This window comes from Convolutriloba macropyga, chromosome 7 (genome assembly GCF_964194025.1).
Source record: "Convolutriloba macropyga chromosome 7, txConMacr16.3, whole genome shotgun sequence".
NCBI lineage: Eukaryota > Metazoa > Xenacoelomorpha > Acoela > Convolutidae > Convolutriloba > Convolutriloba macropyga.
This window is the reverse complement of record NC_134474.1, coordinates 20,862,521-20,882,043: the sequence shown is the minus strand read 5'-3', so window position 1 is coordinate 20,882,043 and position 19,523 is coordinate 20,862,521. Positions and strand designations below refer to the sequence as shown.

General features: G+C 36.0%; 1 protein-coding gene across 1 annotated transcript in view; it reads right to left on the bottom strand.

The window, feature by feature from the left end:
- LOC142342688 (glutamate receptor ionotropic, NMDA 1-like) overlaps window positions 1-19,523 on the bottom strand; it is a 106,666-nt gene that overhangs the window by 40,030 nt on the left and 47,113 nt on the right. Inside the window, exons 11-12 of the mRNA XM_075394181.1 lie at window positions 14,520-14,694; window positions 13,995-14,095 (exon numbers count right to left, since the gene is read on the bottom strand). Coding sequence (XP_075250296.1) covers window positions 13,995-14,095; window positions 14,520-14,694 — 276 coding nt within the window. The remainder of the gene's footprint in view (window positions 1-13,994; window positions 14,096-14,519; window positions 14,695-19,523) is intronic.

Here is a 19,523-nt window from a genome sequence, read left to right as displayed (position 1 = left end):
ATTTTGCAATTGGCGATTGGGTGCTAGGAAATTGAACCGAAAGGAAAATTAGCCGAATAGAATATTAGCCGAAAAGGAGACTTTAACCAATCAGATTTGAGAACGGCCGTGATATTTTGTTCGGTTGTGATAGATTCATATCAAGTCCCATATGCCGCTGAGGCAAGGCCATGGCCCGCGAGGCATGGTCAAATGCATTAATTTCATGTGTAAGAGAGTTAGATAATTGCGCGTCCCACTTATGTTTGCTTACAGCAATTATCTCATGCGATTATTTCTGCTACTATGCCACATTTTGACTTTTTCGGCTAATACTCACGTCGGCTAGTTTTCCGGACACCTGGCGATTGGTTGCCAAACTTATTCTTGTTGCAATCTTTGCTTTCCAAAAAAGCATACAAAAATAGCGGCGTAACTTGCCAAGCCAAATCAACTCAGGAAATAGTGAAAGCAAACTCACTCCGCAAAGTCATATCTCAATTTTTGCAATTTTTGTTCGATAGAGGCAGAAAAATTTGTTTTTTTTTTGCAGGCGGTTCATTTCGTTCTTTAAAAGCGTTAGTAATACAAAACAATTTGAATAATTTAAATCTTCCCAACTCTGATTTTCAACATAGAATTAAAGATATTAGATTCAAACATAGAACATTTATTTAAACGATTATGCTCTCTCCAACATAAAGCTAAATGTAGTTCGTAGCGAAGGGTCAAAGTGAATTTCAAGGCCAGGTGCGTGACCAAGCCACGCCAAATCCGGCCAACTTGGCAGGCACGTGGGGGTAACGCCCGACCTAGTGGTAGAGCCTGCGAGCTACGGCCTGCAGATCGGTGCCCCCTTCAGAGACTGGGTAGTCTGATCAGAGCACAGAATGGAGCTTCGTTAAGTTGAAAGATTTGTTTCTCAAAATGTTGAACTCGCATGTTGAACACTGATGAACTCGCATGAAATATAAAACGTCTCGTTTTGGAAAAAAAATAGAAATACGCGATACCAAAGGTCCAAGCAGCTTCACAGTTTAAAACGTTTACTCTTATTTCCCCAGTGCCCTACCCAAGTGGGCCTGGAACACCAACTAATGCGCAAACCTATGATTCTGACATCCCACAGAGATAAATAATTTTGTCGTTTCTAAGAATCGATCTTAGATAACTTTAAGAGGATGCTTTACGTAATTTTGCTGCTTCCAAGCGTGAGTCTTACATAAATATAGCATTTTTAAACGTCGGAAAAATATACTCTTGTCGTTTTTCCGCGGAGACCTGTTATAGTTTTGGCGGACAACGTCGCACTGAGAAATTGAAGGATTTTTTTGTCAAAATAGTTCTTATGGCTGATGAACTCGATAAAATAAGAAAACAACTCTTTCTGAGATAAAAAGTACATTATACTAAAGGTCCAAGCAGCTTCCAAGTTTTAAACGTTTAGTCTGAGTTCCCCAGTGCCCAACCCAAGTGGGTTTGCAACACCCATTAGTGCGCAAACCAAAGATTCTGACAGCCCCTGTGTGCTATTAAAGTAGGGAACTGAAGTTGGACTGATCAGAGCCGATTTTGTCTACGAGTGTCTGGTACCCTGTGTGCGACCTTTTTCGGGTCGCAGTTTTTACACTTTTTCGGGTCGCAAACATGAGATTTTGACGCAATTCAATTTTGGAATTCGTATGATAAGAAATTGAATTTTGCAGTCAATTAAATTTTAGAAAGTTTTCCCCAGAATTTCGAGTCTCACAGATAGTTTTGATCGTTTATAGCATAAAAATCAAGCTGTTTTAGGGTTGATCTTGCTTGCCCTAATAAAGCGTTGATCTTTCATGACTGTTCATTTCCTAGCAATTATTTTCCATAACCAAAAAAGAAGTCTTTGCTTTGATACTAAAGTCTTCGCTTCGAAATTCGATTCTACCGTTCTTTGTAAAATATAGGCTTGGGAATCGACAAAAATGAGATCTACGCTTGAACAGGTTTAAAAACGCCAAAATTTACTTCATTCATCGCCCAGTAGCATATTTGGTGTAAGAGCCCGATATCTATAGGATGAGTTTCTTAACAAAACTAAGGTATGTTAGTACTGTGGTAGAAGAGGCAGCAAGCGAGCAAGCAGGAGCAGTTGTCTGCGACTCACAGACAAAGGTCTAGTTGTTGAAACAACTCAAGAGTAACGCTCAGAAACGCTAAATTTTTGTAACATCTGCGCTTAGAAATGATAAAATTAAGTAATATCTACATCTAGAACATCTTAGAAACGCCAAAAACTTCACTGCATTAACCACCATGTAAAATACGCTATGTTAGAGTCTGGTTCGTTAAAAAAAGAATTCTAAAGAAAACTTATGTACGGTGGTAGAGTGGTAGAAGAGGCGACAATCATGCAAGATGTCCTTTGTTCGTGTCTTACCTTTAGAGTTCTAAGCGTTGAGAAATCCAAAAGCATGAAAACGCAAAATTTATGTAACGTATACGAGTGAAAACACGTAATGCGCGTAGAAAACATGTCAGATCTGCGCTTGAAAACGCCGCAATTATTTAAGATCTATTAAGAAACGCAACAATTACCAAGATCTACGCTTAGAAACATCAAATTTATGTAAGATCTATGCATAGAAACGCTAGATTTCTGTAACTTCCTCGCTGAAAAACGTTAAATTTTCGTAAGCTCTAGTCTCGGGAACGCCAATTTTACGTAAGATGAGCACTGAAGTTCATCGTTTCCACAGCAAAAGAATTGAAGAAAGTAGCAGATAATTTTCTAAATTTTCGAATTTAGTTACAGCTTTTTACAAAATTCGGCTAAAATTGTTTGGCCCCTTTATGTGCTAATTTCAAATTCGTTAATTGCTTTCAGATCTTGTTTTTGGTACTGCATATAAAACTCTTACATTCTTCATTTAATGTTCTCTATCTTCTGGTAAATGTCTGGTATTAATCGGTAGGGTTAAGAAATTTCGCAAAATTCTCAAAAATTGTCAACATAATTGAGCAATTTTGCTGTAAATACTGCACTTATTTTGATTATAAATAGCAATCAAATTAAAACCTAAAGATTAACATCATAACCACCAGATAATACAGAAAGTAAGTTCTAAATAGGTTGCTAGGCTATTATGCTCATAGAACTTAAGCGTCGAAATCCCGGTCAAGCGCTACACAAAGACGGACCCAAATTGTTACGGGAGTTTCGATAACACATCTGACGAGGTAAAATCAGATCAAAAACCAAAATGCAAACATAGGGCGGACGACTTAGAAAAAACAAAACCTCCGACAAGCACCGCAAAGCACCGAAATAATCCAAGACACCACTCTGCAAATTCCAGAGGCCGAAACCCACAATGTATCATCGCTGACTGTGGGAGCTTTGCCAAAGTATACATGAGTGCGCTACTTTAGTGATTCTCGAGTTTCGTCTCTACGCTACCACCACTATTTAACAGTATCTCACACCGAAACATCTGAGACTGATAGAATCGGCGAGGCGGTTTATTAGAACAAAAAACATTTCCTTTATTAATTACCACTGTCTATTCGTAACCAGTACACATATTTTGATACAAACTCTACCGGGGAATAATTATGAATACTCGTAAAAATTGTTACTATTGAAATTTTCTCATTTTGTGTTCAATTGTAATCAAAACCTGAAGGAAGTGTTATACCTTATTCATAATTGTAATTAATTTAATGCAGTAAAACTTTCAATCTTAATTTCCACTCTGATCTAATAGACTCCATTCGTACATTTTTTCTGATCAATTCACTCAAGTTTTTATAAAAATATTTCCCGCTTATGAAAATTTTATCTGTGCCAATTACTGGCAGCTTCACTGCTCATTATCTTCATTTTGCAATTGGCGATATTGGTTTTCTTGCTGCAAACTTTGATTTCCAAAAAAGCATATAAAAATAGCGGCGTAACTTGCCCAGCCAAATCGACTCAGGAAATAGTGAAAGCAAAGTCACTCCGCAAAACCAAATCTCAATTTGTGAAATTTTTGTTCAATAGAGGTAGAAAAACTTGCTTTTTTTGCAGGCGGTTCATTTCGTTCTTTAAAAGCGTTAGTAATACAAAACAATTTAAATAATTTAAATCTTCCTAACTATTGATTTTCAACATAGAATAAAAGATATTAGATTCAAACATAGAACATTTATTCAAACGATTATGCTCTCTCCAACATAAAGCTAAATGTAGTTCGCAGCGAAGGGTCAATGCGAATTTCAAGGCGAGGTGCGTGACCAAGCCACGCCAAATCCGGCCGACTTGGCAGGCACGTGGGGGTAACGCCCGACCTAGTGGTAGAGCCTGCGAGCTACGGCCTGCAGATCGGTGCCCCCTTCAGAGACTGGGTAGTCTGATCAGAGCAGAATGGAGCTTCGTTAAGTTGAAAGATTCGTTCCTCAAGAAGTTGAACTCGCATGTTGAACTCGCATGAAATATAACACGTCTCTTTTTGGAAAAAAAGAGAAATACACGATACCAAAGGTCCAAGCAGCTTCACAGTTTAAAACGTTTACTCTGATTTCACCAGTGCCCTACCCAAGTGGGCCTGGAACACCAACTAATGCGCAAACCTATGATTCTGACATCCCACAGAGATAAATAATTTTGTCGTTTCTAAGAATCGGTCTTGCATAACTTCAAGAGTGGGCTTTACGTAATTTTGCTAGTTCCAAGCGTGAGTGTTACATAAATATAGCATTTTTAAGCGTCGACCTCATATACTCTTATCGTTTTTCGGCGGAGATCTGCGATAAATTTGGCGGGCAACTTCGCACTGAGAAATTGAAGGATTTGTTTGTCAAAATAGTTCTTATAGCTGATGAACTCGATAAAATAAGAAAACGTCTCTTTCTGAGAAAAAAGTAGATTATACCAAAGGTCCAAGCAGCTTCCAAGTTTAAAACGTTTAGTCTGAGTTCCCCAGTGCCCAACCCAAGTGGGTCTGGAACACCCATTAGTGCGCAAACCAAAGATTCTGACAGCCCCTGTGTGCTATTAAAGTAGGGAACTGAAGTTGGACTGATCAGAGCCGATTTTGTCTACGAGTGTCTGGTACCCCTGTGTGCGACCAGTGTACATACCCTCTGTGTACATAACTTAGCGTTTAATTTATCGTCGATCTTCAAGATAATTAAACAATTAATTTTTTTGCGTTTAGTTGCTCCGTTTTTGTGTATCCAATTATTCAATTTAATGGATTTAATTTTGACTACTTTTCAAACAAAATGTTTCATTGCCAAATTTTAGAAATTTTTTGCTTGGACAGCATTTTGCGCCAGTTTATGGGTGCAAGAACACAAGAGCACAGGGATAAAAATAGAAGGCATCTTTACACCAGATTATCTAACACTGTTTTTTTGAATTTTTGGATTCGTACAGTATTTTAAAATGAAATGACTTTTCTCTCGGTTTGAGGTCAGCAAAAATGATTTTTTAGATCCTATTTTTGGCCCGTAGTTTTCTGATGACGAGTAGAAGAGATTGCGAGGAGCTGTCATGAAAATTTTTTTTGATGAACATGCATAACCTGGAACTTAAGCTCCAATGTGGCTAAAAACGATTACTTTCAAAAATTTCGCTTAATTTTCCTGCTAAAAAGATTACAAATTTCTTAAACATTTCCTTTGATCGAGTCAAAATTTTAATCAACTACAATCAAATGTAGCGTAAACGCCTGCTGGTTTACAACTTTGTTTTGATATATACAATCAAGAAATTATGATGTAGTTTATCTCAAAGACAAATTGTTATTCTTTTATTTGCGATCGTTCATGAGAGAAAAAAACGTTCGAAAAGGTGTTCACTATTTAGAGTCAAGTCCAGTGGAGCAAATACAGCATCGTTTCTCATAATGGTTTTCTATTGTAGAAAAAATTCTGCGACAGCCGAACATCTTGGCTCAGCCTGGCGGTTTTTCCTCATAAGCGTATATTAAACGCTTTTTTGGTAAGAAAAATTTAATCACAAGGTTTAAACTCAAGGAGAAAAGGTTTTTCTTTAGGTTTTTGAGACCTAAAATTTGCATTTTTTACACTTTTTCGGGTTGCAAACATGAGATTTTGTTGACGCACCTCAATATTGGCCTTCGTATGATAAGAAATTGAATTATACAGTTAATTAAATTTTAGAACGTTTTCCCCAGAATTTCGAGTCTCACAGATAGTTTTTTAATCGTAGTTAATCATAGTTTTTTTATAGCACATAAATTAAGCTATTTTAGGGTTGATCATGCTTGCCCTTAGGGTTGGTCACGCTCAATTTTTGTAACATCTGCGCTTAGAAACGCTAAAGTTCAGCGAGATCTACGTCTAGAAAATCTTAGAAACGCCGAAAACTTCACTGCATTAACCACCATTTAAATTACGCGATGTTAGAGTCCGATTCGTGAAAAAAAGAATTCTAAAGAAAACTTATGTACGGTGGTAGTGTGGTAGAAGAGGCGACAATCATGCAAGATGTCCTTTGTCCGTGTCTTACATTTAGAGTTCTAAGCGTTGAGAAATGCAAAAGCATGAAAACGCTAAGTTTATGTAACGTATACGAGTAAAAACACGTAATGCGAGTAGAAACTATGTCAGATCTGCGCTTGGAAACGCCGCAATTATTTAAGATCTCCTATTAAGAAACGCAACAATTACCAAGATCTACGCTTAGAAACATCAAAATCATGTAAGATCTATGCATAGAAACGCTAGATTTCTGTAACTTCCTCGCTGAAAAACGTTAAATTTTCGTAAGCTCTACTCTTAGGAACGCCAATATTACGTAAGATGAGCGCTGAAGTTCACCGCTTCCACAGCAAAATATTTGAAGAAAATAGCAGATAATTTTCTAAATTTTCGAATTTAGTTACAGCTTCTTACAAAATTCGGCTGAAATTTCTTGGCCCTTGTATGTGCTAATTTCAAATTCTTTAATTGCTTTCAGATCTTGTTTTTGGTACTACATATAAAACTCTTACATTCTTGCATTTTATGGTATGTAGCTTCTTGTAAATGTCTTGTATTAAGCGGTAGAGTTAACAAATTTTGCAAAATTCTCAAAAATTGTCAGGATAATTGAGCAATTTTGCTGCAAATTCGGCACTTATTTTGATAACATGTTATCAAAATAAGTGCAGAATTTGCAGCAAAATTGCTCAACAAAATCATTAGGTTTTAATTTGATTGCCATTTAAACCTAATGATTAACATAATAACCACCAGATAATACAGAAAGTAAGTTCTAAATAGGTTATTAGGCTATTATGCTCATAGAACTTGAGCCATTGCAAAAATGCAAAAATCCTTTGAAATAGAATATGCTATGTGATGAGAGGTTTATGTGTAAGAGAGCCGTTATAAAGAGCCAACGGTAAGAAAGCGCTAGTTAGCTGTAGTAGTAAACTGTAGTTAATTACCATGAAAGTAGTTATATAGGCTTGGTGGCGGCCCGTAATAATTTATCCATTCAATCTCTAGATTTATGCTGCTAGTATATAATGAAATTTCCCTTTTCAACTACTCGATTATGATTGGTATTTTGATGAATTTTCCAGTCTTATTTCAACCAATTTTAATTTGCTGTGAGACGTATCCCATTTTATCGCTCAATATTTTCAATAAATTTTTGGCCCGATATTTGATGTTTTCAAGAATTAATATTTTCAATCGGCTCTCTTACGTTCCACCGGATCTTTTCAACAATTGCCCCCCCCCCCCCCTTTGCAAAAGGGGGGCCTATTCTTGAATAGAATTTAAGCGAGCGATTTATTAACCAATCAGAGACGACTAAACTTTCTGTGTATGCTCATACTGTGTTAAACTGGATAGAATAAAGTGCGCCATGCTAGGGCAATTAGCCGAATTGGAATACAAAGCGAAAAGAATTTCCGACTGGCGGGTCGGTGGGCGCGCAAAACCGACCCGCGATTTCCGGATTACATCCCACAGCGCGTGAGAGGCATGGCCGTGAAGAGCGGTCCGCAATTGCACTTAAACTGATATTCGGCTATCTAAACTGTAGGCCAACTAATATTGTGGTAAAGTATAGCACAAAAGGGGTGGCGATTCTCTACTAGGTACCAAAGGGGGGGGGGGGGGGGGCAATTGTTGAAAAGATCCGCGTCACCTGCTGAGACAAATATTACAATGATATAACAATTCTTGTTAAGCAGTTTAATGAATTACGCCACAGCTAATGAGTTACAATTGTCGCGTTAATGACAATGACTAACAAATCTATACTTTGAAGCATTATCTACTAGAGTTAGTGTGAGAACACGTACGGTGTTACCTGTCCCTAAACAGATGCCCAAATGAGGTCTTCCCATCTATTTCTTTCCCAATTTTCCCAACTATTTATTTCCCAGCTGAACAAAACTGAATAAAATTGGCTGAAAGAAACAGCTTTTACATCGTTCTTCAAATCTTATGCAATACTAACTCAAAAATAATATAACACGAAAAACCATTTTTGCTGCTTTGATTGAATAATGAGTTACGCTCTATTAATGCCTTCCTAAGAAACGCTGGTCTCACCGGAACACTTTAAGAGAAGTTTTCCCAAAATTCTTCATATTCTCATCTTTATTTATCAGTCCAGAAAATAAAACGTTTTGATTGATATGCCAAGCGTTTGTAAAACTTTTAAAATTGACGAAATAAAATTTGAATTAAACATAACCAACTAACGTCGAACGAATGGCTCTTAAACGACCGGCGAGGAGTTCACTTCGTCAGTAGCTAGCTACGGTTTGGGGAGCCTAAAGTTAGCTTAATTGAACGAGCGTGAGGTGAGCGCAGGAGGATGCACCAGAGGGGAATTGATGGGGGGGGGGGGTGGGGCAGCAACGGGGGGTTGATAGGGAATGGGAAACGGTGCGGGGTCTTTGGCTGCACAGGGCTATTGCGGCCTCAACGATGTGAAGGGGTGGGGATGGGGTTGTGATGTGAGGAGGGCTGAATGTGGGGGATGGTTCAACTTCTCTGAACCGTTCTTCACACCATAAGTAATAGTATAAGTCTCCAAAACAGTTTCTGTGAATAGCATACTTGGAGACTAGTGAACTGAAAGGCTCTAAGAGCACTTAAAGCCCGCTGGGCGCCACCTGTTTATCCGGTTTGAGGACGAAAAGTCAAATGGGTTAGACCCAAAAATCATCCAAGAGAAAAATCGCATAAAAACCACAGAACTATTATAATTGTTACAAACTTCGTTTGAGAGCAATTAATAACGGTCAAAAAAACATACACGGCTCTTATCAACAATTGTTTTTTTTCTTGTTTTCTTTTTTTTTATTTCACTTGCGCTAATACGAATACTGGTTGGTTCCAAATGGTTCTGAAGACATAATGGTTTACTAAGCATAGGGATGAAATGGACATAAAAATATCAGTTGCTTCTCTAACAATTTCTCTTTGAGACGATGGATAAACTTTTGAGGAAAGCGGCAGAGGTTCATATGTTGGTTCCGCTTATTTTTTGGAATATTAAAACCTTTGAGTGAGTATACTCGTTTGTATGTCAACCATTTGTAACGTTCTAATATAAAGAATGGGAAATTTTAGACGGGCAAGGCATGCAAAATGACTAAAACCGATAAAAAATCCTCTTTGTCGCTAAAATAGACGAAAACTGGACCACTTGAAACCTCCAAAATTGTCAATGATTTTATATGGGGCATCCCTGATTGAAACCCTCGTGGCATGACAAAAGTTCAGAAACTATTGTTGACTACTATACGCCATGAAAATTCCGACCAAAATTGTGAAAATTAAAAGCAATCATCAAATCTGGATTAAAATCTGTTAGTCAGATTTTAAAATATTTTACAGCTATATATGAGTTCTCATTACAAACTGTTTGCTTCGAAGATGGTAATTTGATTTGAAAATGGCAAGCAAAAGCTGAAAAAGTTAGAAAAAATACTGGCCCAAAAATGAAGAGGCAATTCTTCAAATCTTTAAACACTGACAGAAAAAACGTAGAGCAGACGAATAGGATGTCAAGTCCGCTATTATACGGTTAGGCATATAAATTGAACGGATGAAGCTTTATTGACCTTAAACTGACAACGAGCACGATAACTGCCATCAAAAATGAAAATTTTATTTTGTTTTTTTTTTACATTTAGAACCGCTCAGTTTTTACTATTTCGGTATACCGATGTGCTTCTTACTGTTATTTTTTTAAATGTCAGTTTTATTGTATGCTTTGGTTGCTTGCGTTCAATTGAATATTGACGCACCCTGATTTTCAGTGCGATTTTAAACTAAGCGGACTGATTTTTCAATCTGTTTTTGACCAATTCCGGACCTTTTTTACAAAAAAAAGTCAGAATTGGTCCCAGTCTGGCAATTTAAAAAATCGGAATTAACTCCACTCTGGGAAGTGAAAAATGAGAATTGACGCAAATCTGGCAAGTGAAAAATCAAAATTGGCGCAAGTCTGGCCATTGTAAAATCAGAATTCACCCACTCGTGCAAGTAAAAAATCAGAATTGGCGCAAGTCTGGTCATTGTAAAATCAGAATTGTTCCAGTCTGGAAAGTAAAAAATCAGAATTAGCGCAAGTCTGGCCATTGTAACATCAGAATTGGCCCGAACAGTCAATTCATAAAAAATCAGGATTAACGCACGTCTAACAAGTCAAAAGTGACATGAATTAGTCTATGATTCGGTAATGATGAGGAAATGCACTTATTCTGGCCCAGTATTGAAAAACACTTGGAGTTAGGTACGGGTAGAAATAAAATCAGTGAAATTTTTGGGGAATAACCCCTTCGAAAGCACCATTACAAAAGAAAACGTTTACAACAAAACTAATTTCTAAGTATCAAAACACCTCTATATATCCGTTTAATGGCACTTTTCTCTTAGCGAAAGACGTTACTCGGAAAACTAAATTGTGTTTTAACATAAATTGTTTTAACAAGTTTTTTTCCGCCCTTCAATGGCCGTGAAAGCTAAAATAAGGAATTTCAGCAATTACAAAAACGCGAATCCGCTAAAAAGAACTTTGACTTAATAATAACAGATTATTTGCACAGTTGTTCACGATTTACACAGCCGAACAAAAGTTAGCAACGAGCGAAAAAATTTCCAAAAATTGTTGCAAAATGTATGAATATGGTTTAAATCAGCGGAAAATGTCATGAATGTAGTTTAGAGCACTGTTTGAAAAGGGAAGAAGAAGTACAAAGATAATGCATTTTAGTTTTTAAAATATTGTATCAGCAGTTTCCAGCTCACGATTCTCGATAAAAAATGATTTTGACAAAAAAAGCTGATCTGGTTTCAGTTTTCACGAAAAACTTAAATGTTCGAAAAATCTGCTAAAATTGTAGCACAAAAAGTCAGTACAAGACTTAGCCACCCTCTTTTACCTTGAACCTTCAATCCCATTCAATTATGGAAAACGATGTTAATAAATTTTAGCGAATTTTAGTAAAATTTGAATGAAAAGAGCAAAAAATAAAACAAAAATATTGGAAACCACCCGCATACTCACAGATGATAACTTCTTGAAAAACAAGAAATGAGAAAAATCCTCCAATTAAAATATTCGGCGCTCAACGGGCTCAACCACTCATATCCCTTTGAGCCAAAATATTGATCAATCAAAACTGACTGAACAATGAAAGATGAGCGTGTTGTTTCTCCCCCACAAAGTGGATCAAAACAATAAATCCGAATGATTAAGTTTATTTTGGCAAAAACAGTACTGAAGCAATGACCACAAATGAAAGAAAAACAACTGAATCCTTTCAAGCAGAAGAAACAAAAAAAACACTTCAGAGCAATTCATGGGATTTTAAAAGAGATATCGTAAGATAATTATATCAATTACGATCGCGCAAGTTTTACTGAAAAACAACTTCCTGAATACTTAAAATAAAAATTGGTAGCAAAGAAATGATAGAATGTTTGAAATTTCACCAAAAGTGGGTTTAGATTGTTTTAAGTTTGTGATTGACAAACTCTCAACCCTAGAGTGCTTATTTTGGGGCAACGATGAAATCCTGCACCGTCGGAATGTTTTAAATTCTTTCCATAAAGATTATAGGTCAAAATTTTCTGAAATAAAGCAAAGCAGTTTCCTGCATGTTGAGCTTGAACAACTTCATCATAGGAGTTTTTGTGCAAAACAATTGAACCACTTCTCTCATTGTCTGTCCGACATGCTGGAGCTTGGTTGTCTGCTCCCCCCATTCCAGCTCTTGGGCTTCATATGGCACCAAATGAGTTTAGAATTAGTGCAAAGTACAGGTTGGGTGTCCCTGTCTACGACGCCGAAAGGAAGTGCCCGTTCTGTAAAGCAGGAGTTCTTGACATCTATGGGGATCATGCCATTGCGTGTCACGGTCGGGGAGACGCAATTGCAAGACATGACCGTATTCGAGATAAATTAGTGTCTGCTTGCTCATCTGCGAATCTCTCACCAGTAGTGGAAAAAAGAACCTTATTCCGGAAAGCCAGTCACGCCCTGGAGACATCTTTGTCCCTACTTGGAAAGCGGAAAAACCTGCTGCATTTGATGTAACTGTTACTTCGTCGCTGCAATCCAACTCTCTCACTAATGCGGCTACAAAGGCAGGATACGCACTTGATGCAGCAGATGAAAGAAAATATTGTCTCCACGACGATAACTGCGCAAAGATGGGAATCACATTTGTTCCCCTTGCAATTGAAGTTCTTGGCGGGATATCGGCAACCTTCAAGAAAACACTCAAGCGGTTGGCTGTGTTAAGTGACAATCGTTCCTTCCAAGCGCAGGGGTTGTCTGTAGCTTTCTGTAAACTAATGCAATCCTTGTCAATCACCGCTATTCGGGGATCAGCGGAAATGTTGCTGGCACGGGCTCCATAGTAGACTGTTTTGCTTTTTGGGTGCTCGACTGCTCGGAGGGGAGATGGTTGATCCAGTACTGTTGCAATCATTGTCGACAGATATGATCAAGGGGTCTGCCTCAATGATTTTGACACGCTCTTTATGGCCAGATTTAACAAATTCAGAATCAGAAGAGCCGAGATTGGCCTTTAATGATAAGTCACCAAAACGATTGCAACAAACGGGAGACTTATCAATGTGCAGTTCTAGTATTTTTTTATTCTTACCTGACCAAAGTGGGGAGAATAAAAACATACATTTTACATGTGAAAAATAAAAAAACGCCGACGAAATGAGATTCATAAACTGTTGATCTGTTGTATTGACAATCACCGTTTTGTTAACCAAGTTAATTATTTTTGGTTCTAGTGTTTAATTTAATCTTAAATTGTTTAAAAAGAAAAAAATTGAACCACCCGCAGGGAAAACTGGTGGTCAGAACAGCTTCGAAGAAGAAGAGACAGAATCCTAAATTGGTAAATGTTAAATGTATGGGCTTAAATGTATGGAAGTTTTTTTAACTACTGATCAATTAAATTCACCAGATTATCTTTCAGCTAAAGATATAATTTGTCGCAGAAATTTGGATTTTTTTACTCTGACCCAGACCCAGATTACGCCGCCTGCTCCAAATGGCATCTTTTCCGTTTGTGAAACCCCTTCCGCTTAAAGGGCACATATATTATTCGCAGACCCCCCCCCCCCCCCCCAGAAGCACGTGCCATATTATTACATGATGAATAACTATGTAATGGTACTGAAATGGTGGGAGGGGGGGGGGGGGGGGTGCATATCGTACTTGGTGGGGACATACATGTTTGGAAAAGTGCTGAACGCTCAAATAAATGCCACAGCTTTATTTTTATCAAGAATATTTATATATTTTAACCATTGATAAGTGACTAAAAACATTACAACACGGTTGTTATCGCCCTCTCAAAGTTATTCAACAAGACGGCGTTGCTTCGGAGTTTGATAACTTCTCAAGGGCAATAAAAATCGCGTGGTAATATTCATTAAATCCAGTGATCCACCATTTATACACCAAAATTGATTGGGATGAAAAAATTAACTCTATCATGTGAAACTGCCCTCTTTTCAGGCCATTTTTTGTAATAATCACTCACTTTATAGATGCTCTCGACAATTCCAAAGAGGAAGTCGACGTGAACACCTGTGCAGCATCTGATTCTGGTGTAATCGGGAGAGAAAAGGGTGGCTGCAGTCACTAAACAAATAAACAGAAATGACTAAATACATTCACGGTTTGGAATGGGACGTTTAATATTAGTTCTGGGTTTGAATACTGGCTTAAAAGACATAGGTTTGAACTTCTTAGGCATCAAATCAAGGAAGGACAAAATTGAATCATTCTCTAGGTCTATTTTAGATCAGGAGTCGACGTAGTCATTTGAAGTTCAAAGAATTCTCTCTGGGCCATGACTATGGAAAAAGTTACAGTGGGATGGATCTCTCCGCTATTATAGCCAACTCACCAAAATTATAGCCCAATTATGGTATATTTACAGGTACTGGGGGTTCGTTTATACATTGAGCCCTAGCTTAAGCTAAGCTAGTGGGTGGGCTAGAAACAAAATACTGCACCCGAGCCTTGAGATTTACAATTATTTGGAAAAAAGTGAAGTTCTCACCATTATACCTGTGGACATAACAGAGAATCTGTTTCTTGACAGGACACAGTCTTCTTTGTAGAGATCTGTTCATCTTCACCAAATTTAAATCCTCTTCAGTATCAGCAGAGTAGTTGGCGCTCAGAGTCACAAGAAAAGGTTTCTCATTCACAGTCACGAAACGGAAACTACCACCCTAAAACACAACAGCATGTTAGGGTGACTGAGTATTGTGCGTTTTAACATTATTATTTTTATCCCAGTTTCACATTCACCGGTAAGTTTTTGGAATACGAAAAAGTATTTTTGGTAAAAAGAACGACTTTTTCTGAATGAAACGATGGAAAATAACAGTTTGGTTTTAACTCTTAACACAATACATCGAAAACAAACATGATACATCGAAAACAAACATTAAAAAGATGTTGGCACAGAACAAAACTTTAAAAATTAATTTTATCATAGCATGAGCTCAAAAAAGAATAATTGTCACGAAAATCAACTTAAGATCTTAATTTGAGGCAATTACTCCGTTCAATCATCTTGAAGGAAAATATAAGGGGTTTGTTTTAAACTGTGCTTATATTTGTCGTTGAAGATTTTAACATTGGGACGTAAACTCGTAAAGCATAAATAGGACTAAGAAGCTCAATAGTGGGTTTCAAATAACCACATTAGAGGTTAACATATACAACAGATTTAAATTAAAAAATGGCACCAGTTTCGGCGCACTTTTCATTTGACTTTTAGTATTAAATTGCCGCCAATTGAGTTCAGCTGCTTGAAAATGTGATTGAGAGAGAATTTTAGATCACGCAAAACGCAAAAAGTCAAGGGCGTAAAAGTCACTCGAAAAGTCAAAATTGTCAAGCGAAAATTTTGCATAAAAAAGACACACATTTACAATAATTGCTATGAAATTCGTTCAAGAGCAATTAATAAAGTATTGGGTATATTTTCGTTATTTTGCCACATTGGCTATATTGGCATTGAGTATTTTGTCCTGACACCGTATGGAATGCTTTTTAAACAAAACCAGGCAAGTTAAGCCCATAATTAATTTTTTTTCTCTTTTATGCAGGTCATTTACAAATATTTCAAAATGTGACTAGAAAAGAAACCTATTTACTCGAAAGATTAGTCAAAGATATTACAGAAAAAAGTTCTTGACCTGTAAAAAATTTGCTGGCGACAATGAACAGAGTTAATTCACTGTTCAGGATTGTCTTCTAAGTTGTATGCTCCAACTCTAAATACTGGATGAAGGACAATATGATCAACTCAATTTTCATATACTCAATTATATACTCAACTGGGGTTATATACTCAACTGCGGTTATTTGCTTAGACAATTTTTGACAATCGACATATTTGTCGTAGAGAGTTGTGAGTGATATTACCATTGAGCGCGTCAGTCATACATTATTAAATCAAAAATTTTTTCAAAAAATTCGTCTTTTTCGAGGAGTTATCGACATATTTTTTTTTTACTTTTGTTAAATTATGCTCAATTATGTTACCATTTTCATTTTTTGTTTGTAAGCCCAGAGATATATTGCGCCACTTTCTGTTCTTACCGTGTTTTTTAAAGGACAGATTTAGATTTGGATAAAGATTTTTCGGAATCATTTCTTTTGTTATTATTTTATACGGCCATTTGACTTCTCTTTTGTTTCATATTCGCGCCTTTCTGGTGAGGTATACTGAAAACAATGCATTCTCTTCAATGGTGAACAAATCTTTCAGTTTGAAAAGATCTCCAGCAACTAATGATTTTGACACTAAAGGTTTTCAATGAAATTTTGTAAATATTGTCAATTTTTTTCTGTGTTGTTTTTTTACTGAGTCTCATTAATGCGAAGTCATATTCAAGGTCCATAGAGCTCCAAAAGGAAATAGACAACGATCGCAGTTAACAGTTTTTGGGCATTGATTAATTTCAAAAAAACTAATGGCTCTAGCAAACTTTTATTAAATTGGTGAAATTTGATTGAAGATGTTTTTTTCTGTAGTTCTGTCACAATCCGACTAATGACAAGTTTCACAAGTTTCAGTGGCATAAAAGAAGCACATAACAAACTTGATTTCATAGTTGAGGATTTTTATGATGGGACCCTTTGTTTTCATTAAAGAAAGGAATTTTGCGTTCTGACCGTTTTTGTTCTTATTTTTGTGGTCTTGCCCTCTTATTGTATTCCTAAGAAAACACTGAAGCATATAATAATCTTAGGTTCCTTTTCAGATTATAAAGAGTCGTAGATATAAAAATCTTGTCATTTAATATCGTGAAAAAATTTGAAAATTTTAGAATTTTTGTCAAAATTTGGTATTTGGTTTGGTTTGATTTGTTAAACTTGGCTGTTTGCAATTTGTATAAAGAAGTAATAGATTGCCTACACAATCAAATATTTCGATAGGGAAGCTTAGTTGGATTTTCCGAATAAGACCATATGCCATATGTCAATGAATCCTCTTAAACTATTTTAATATAATACAAGATTATGGAAAAAAATTGCTCTTTAAAGTTATATCATTGAGTTCTAAATTATTCGCATTGCCCAGACTTCCCAGCTGCTTTATATTATAACATGGGTACTTTTTTTCGTAGCTACAGTTTTTCAGGCTTTCAATAGGGTTGTATTCAGTTTTTCAAACTTTAACACCAAAAACTTAAGAAGTTCGAGGTTTAATCAGGATTTTTTTGACTTATGTTTCTATGTGATTTGACAACATGCTGTAAAAAACATTCGGCCACTCATAGAACAAGATTAGTTAGAACAGGTTCTAAAGGCAATTCTCATGTACCTCACTCCTTACTTAACTTGATTATTTAGCTTTGGTGACCTCTTTTTGAATTTGCGTTCACTATTTTTAGATTTACAAGTGCAGAGGTCATTTTTAATTACTTCACCTAATAATAAACCTAATCTTAGCTCCTACGCTTTACAAGGTAATCCAAATTATTTAGACACCAAGCAAGCTGAATAATAATGAAGTTGGTACTTGAGAGACTTAAAATTTGAAATTTAGTTTGGAAACGGGATAGATTTTCTGCATCTCATTTCTTGATTGTTCGTTAAAACTGGTTTCTACATTATACAATTTACAACATAATTTTTTTGAAATGCGCAATTGCAGTTCAGTTAATTCAATGTCTGTCGATCATTTGTTCATGTGTTTAATCTAGTGAAAAAAAAGGAACATTGATTGAACTGGTATAAACCCAGTTTCTTGTACTGGAACTAACCCCGGGTTTCTTTTTTGAGAAAATATCAAGCTAAAAAAACAGATCGAGTCTACTATATGTAGTGAACGCAACGCAATGAGTTCGTACTAATGGTACATAGATGTTGTTGACTGAATTCGTCTGTGAGCATCTACTGATTTTGTTGACCTTTTCCACTACATGCTTTCGTCAAAATTTTACACATTTGTTTCTTTTATTGCATTATTAGAAGTTCGCAAAACTCAGCACTATCGTTGAAGGACCGATAAAGTTTATTAAATCTAAATTGTTGACGCTTTTGACTACTTTTAATCTATTAGTTTGGGTAAAAGTTTTATAAAATTTTGTTTCGACAGTAGATGTTTTTTTCTATAGTTCTGTCAGTCTGAGTACTGACAGGTCTGATTGCTTTCAGCAGTGAAGTACACGAAGCACAGCAAAACTTATATTTCTTAAGAAAGAATTTTAATGAAATGTGGAAAACATAGATGAATTTTGAGATCTGACCGTTTTTGTTGTTTTATTTTGTTGTCTTGATCATTTATAAAAAGTCTTCATAGTACAATATTTCAGCAAATCAGCAAATCTTAACCAAAATACATTTCAATTTTCAATTGAGTCGAGAGCTAATCATAGATAAAACATTGAAGCCACTTAATATCGTGAACAGGAGTTTTTGACATTTGTCTATATTTAGTTTTTCACCCGTTTAGTTTCTTTGGTTAATTTTTTGTGTACGATTGGACAAATCAATTATTGTGAATGCCGAAAAATTTGTTTTCTGAAGAAGCGTAAATAAAAATTTTGACTGTGTCTATTTGAAAAAGAGTTGCTTTAAAAATTTTTCAAAAATGATTTAAAGCAACTCTTTGTCAAATAGACACAATCAAAAATTTCATAACATAGTTTGGAAAAAGCTTTGCCAAGGTGTCCTAGCTGCTTCATACTCATGCCTCTATTTTTGTGTTTTCTGAATAAATTTTTGGAATTTTAATTCGCCTCCTACAAAGAAAACAAATTTTCCTTTCTCAATTTTTGACCAGCTCCCCTTTTCCACCTGCAATTAATAGCTTTTTTTATGAAAATCAGAACTAACCTTTCAAAGCTACAGATATTTTGCTTTATTCTCAACGACACGTAAACAAAAACTGAAAAACACCGAGGAAAACAGCCAGCCTTGCATATATGTTAACACATTTGTAAAAAAAGATAGAACAATAACGCAGACATGGGTCGTTCTGACTTTTTGTCCGAAAAGTTTTTAGATTGTACTCATATTTCGCTGACACGAATGAGCTGGATTTCTTTTTAGCCCAATAATCTAAAATTTTCATGCAACAATCCCCCAAAGGTTACTTTTGCTCACTCTGAATTTTTGTTCTGACCCTCTTGAGGGGGGGGGGGGGGGGGGACTAAATACTAAAATAGGTTTTCTTCAGTCAATTTTGACCGATCGATATATTCATCGTATATAGTTTTGAGTGGTATAGTTAAAAAGCCCGTACAGCGTAGAATATGGAATATGAAAGATTTTCCTGAGTTTCGTTTTCTAGAGCGAGAAATCGATGTTTCAATTTTTTTGAATATTAGACCAATTTGCGTTAATTTTAATCACAATTTCTGGAATTTTTGCCGAATTGTTCGTCAATGTTGCTAAAAATTTGTTAACATTTTTAAAAATAGTCTTATTGGATTTATTTTCAGACGAAAAAGTGTTCTTGACTATTTGATTTAATTTTTTTGACAAAAATTTTGGCTAAATATTTGAAAATTCAGCCTTCTTCATCAAATAAGCTTAT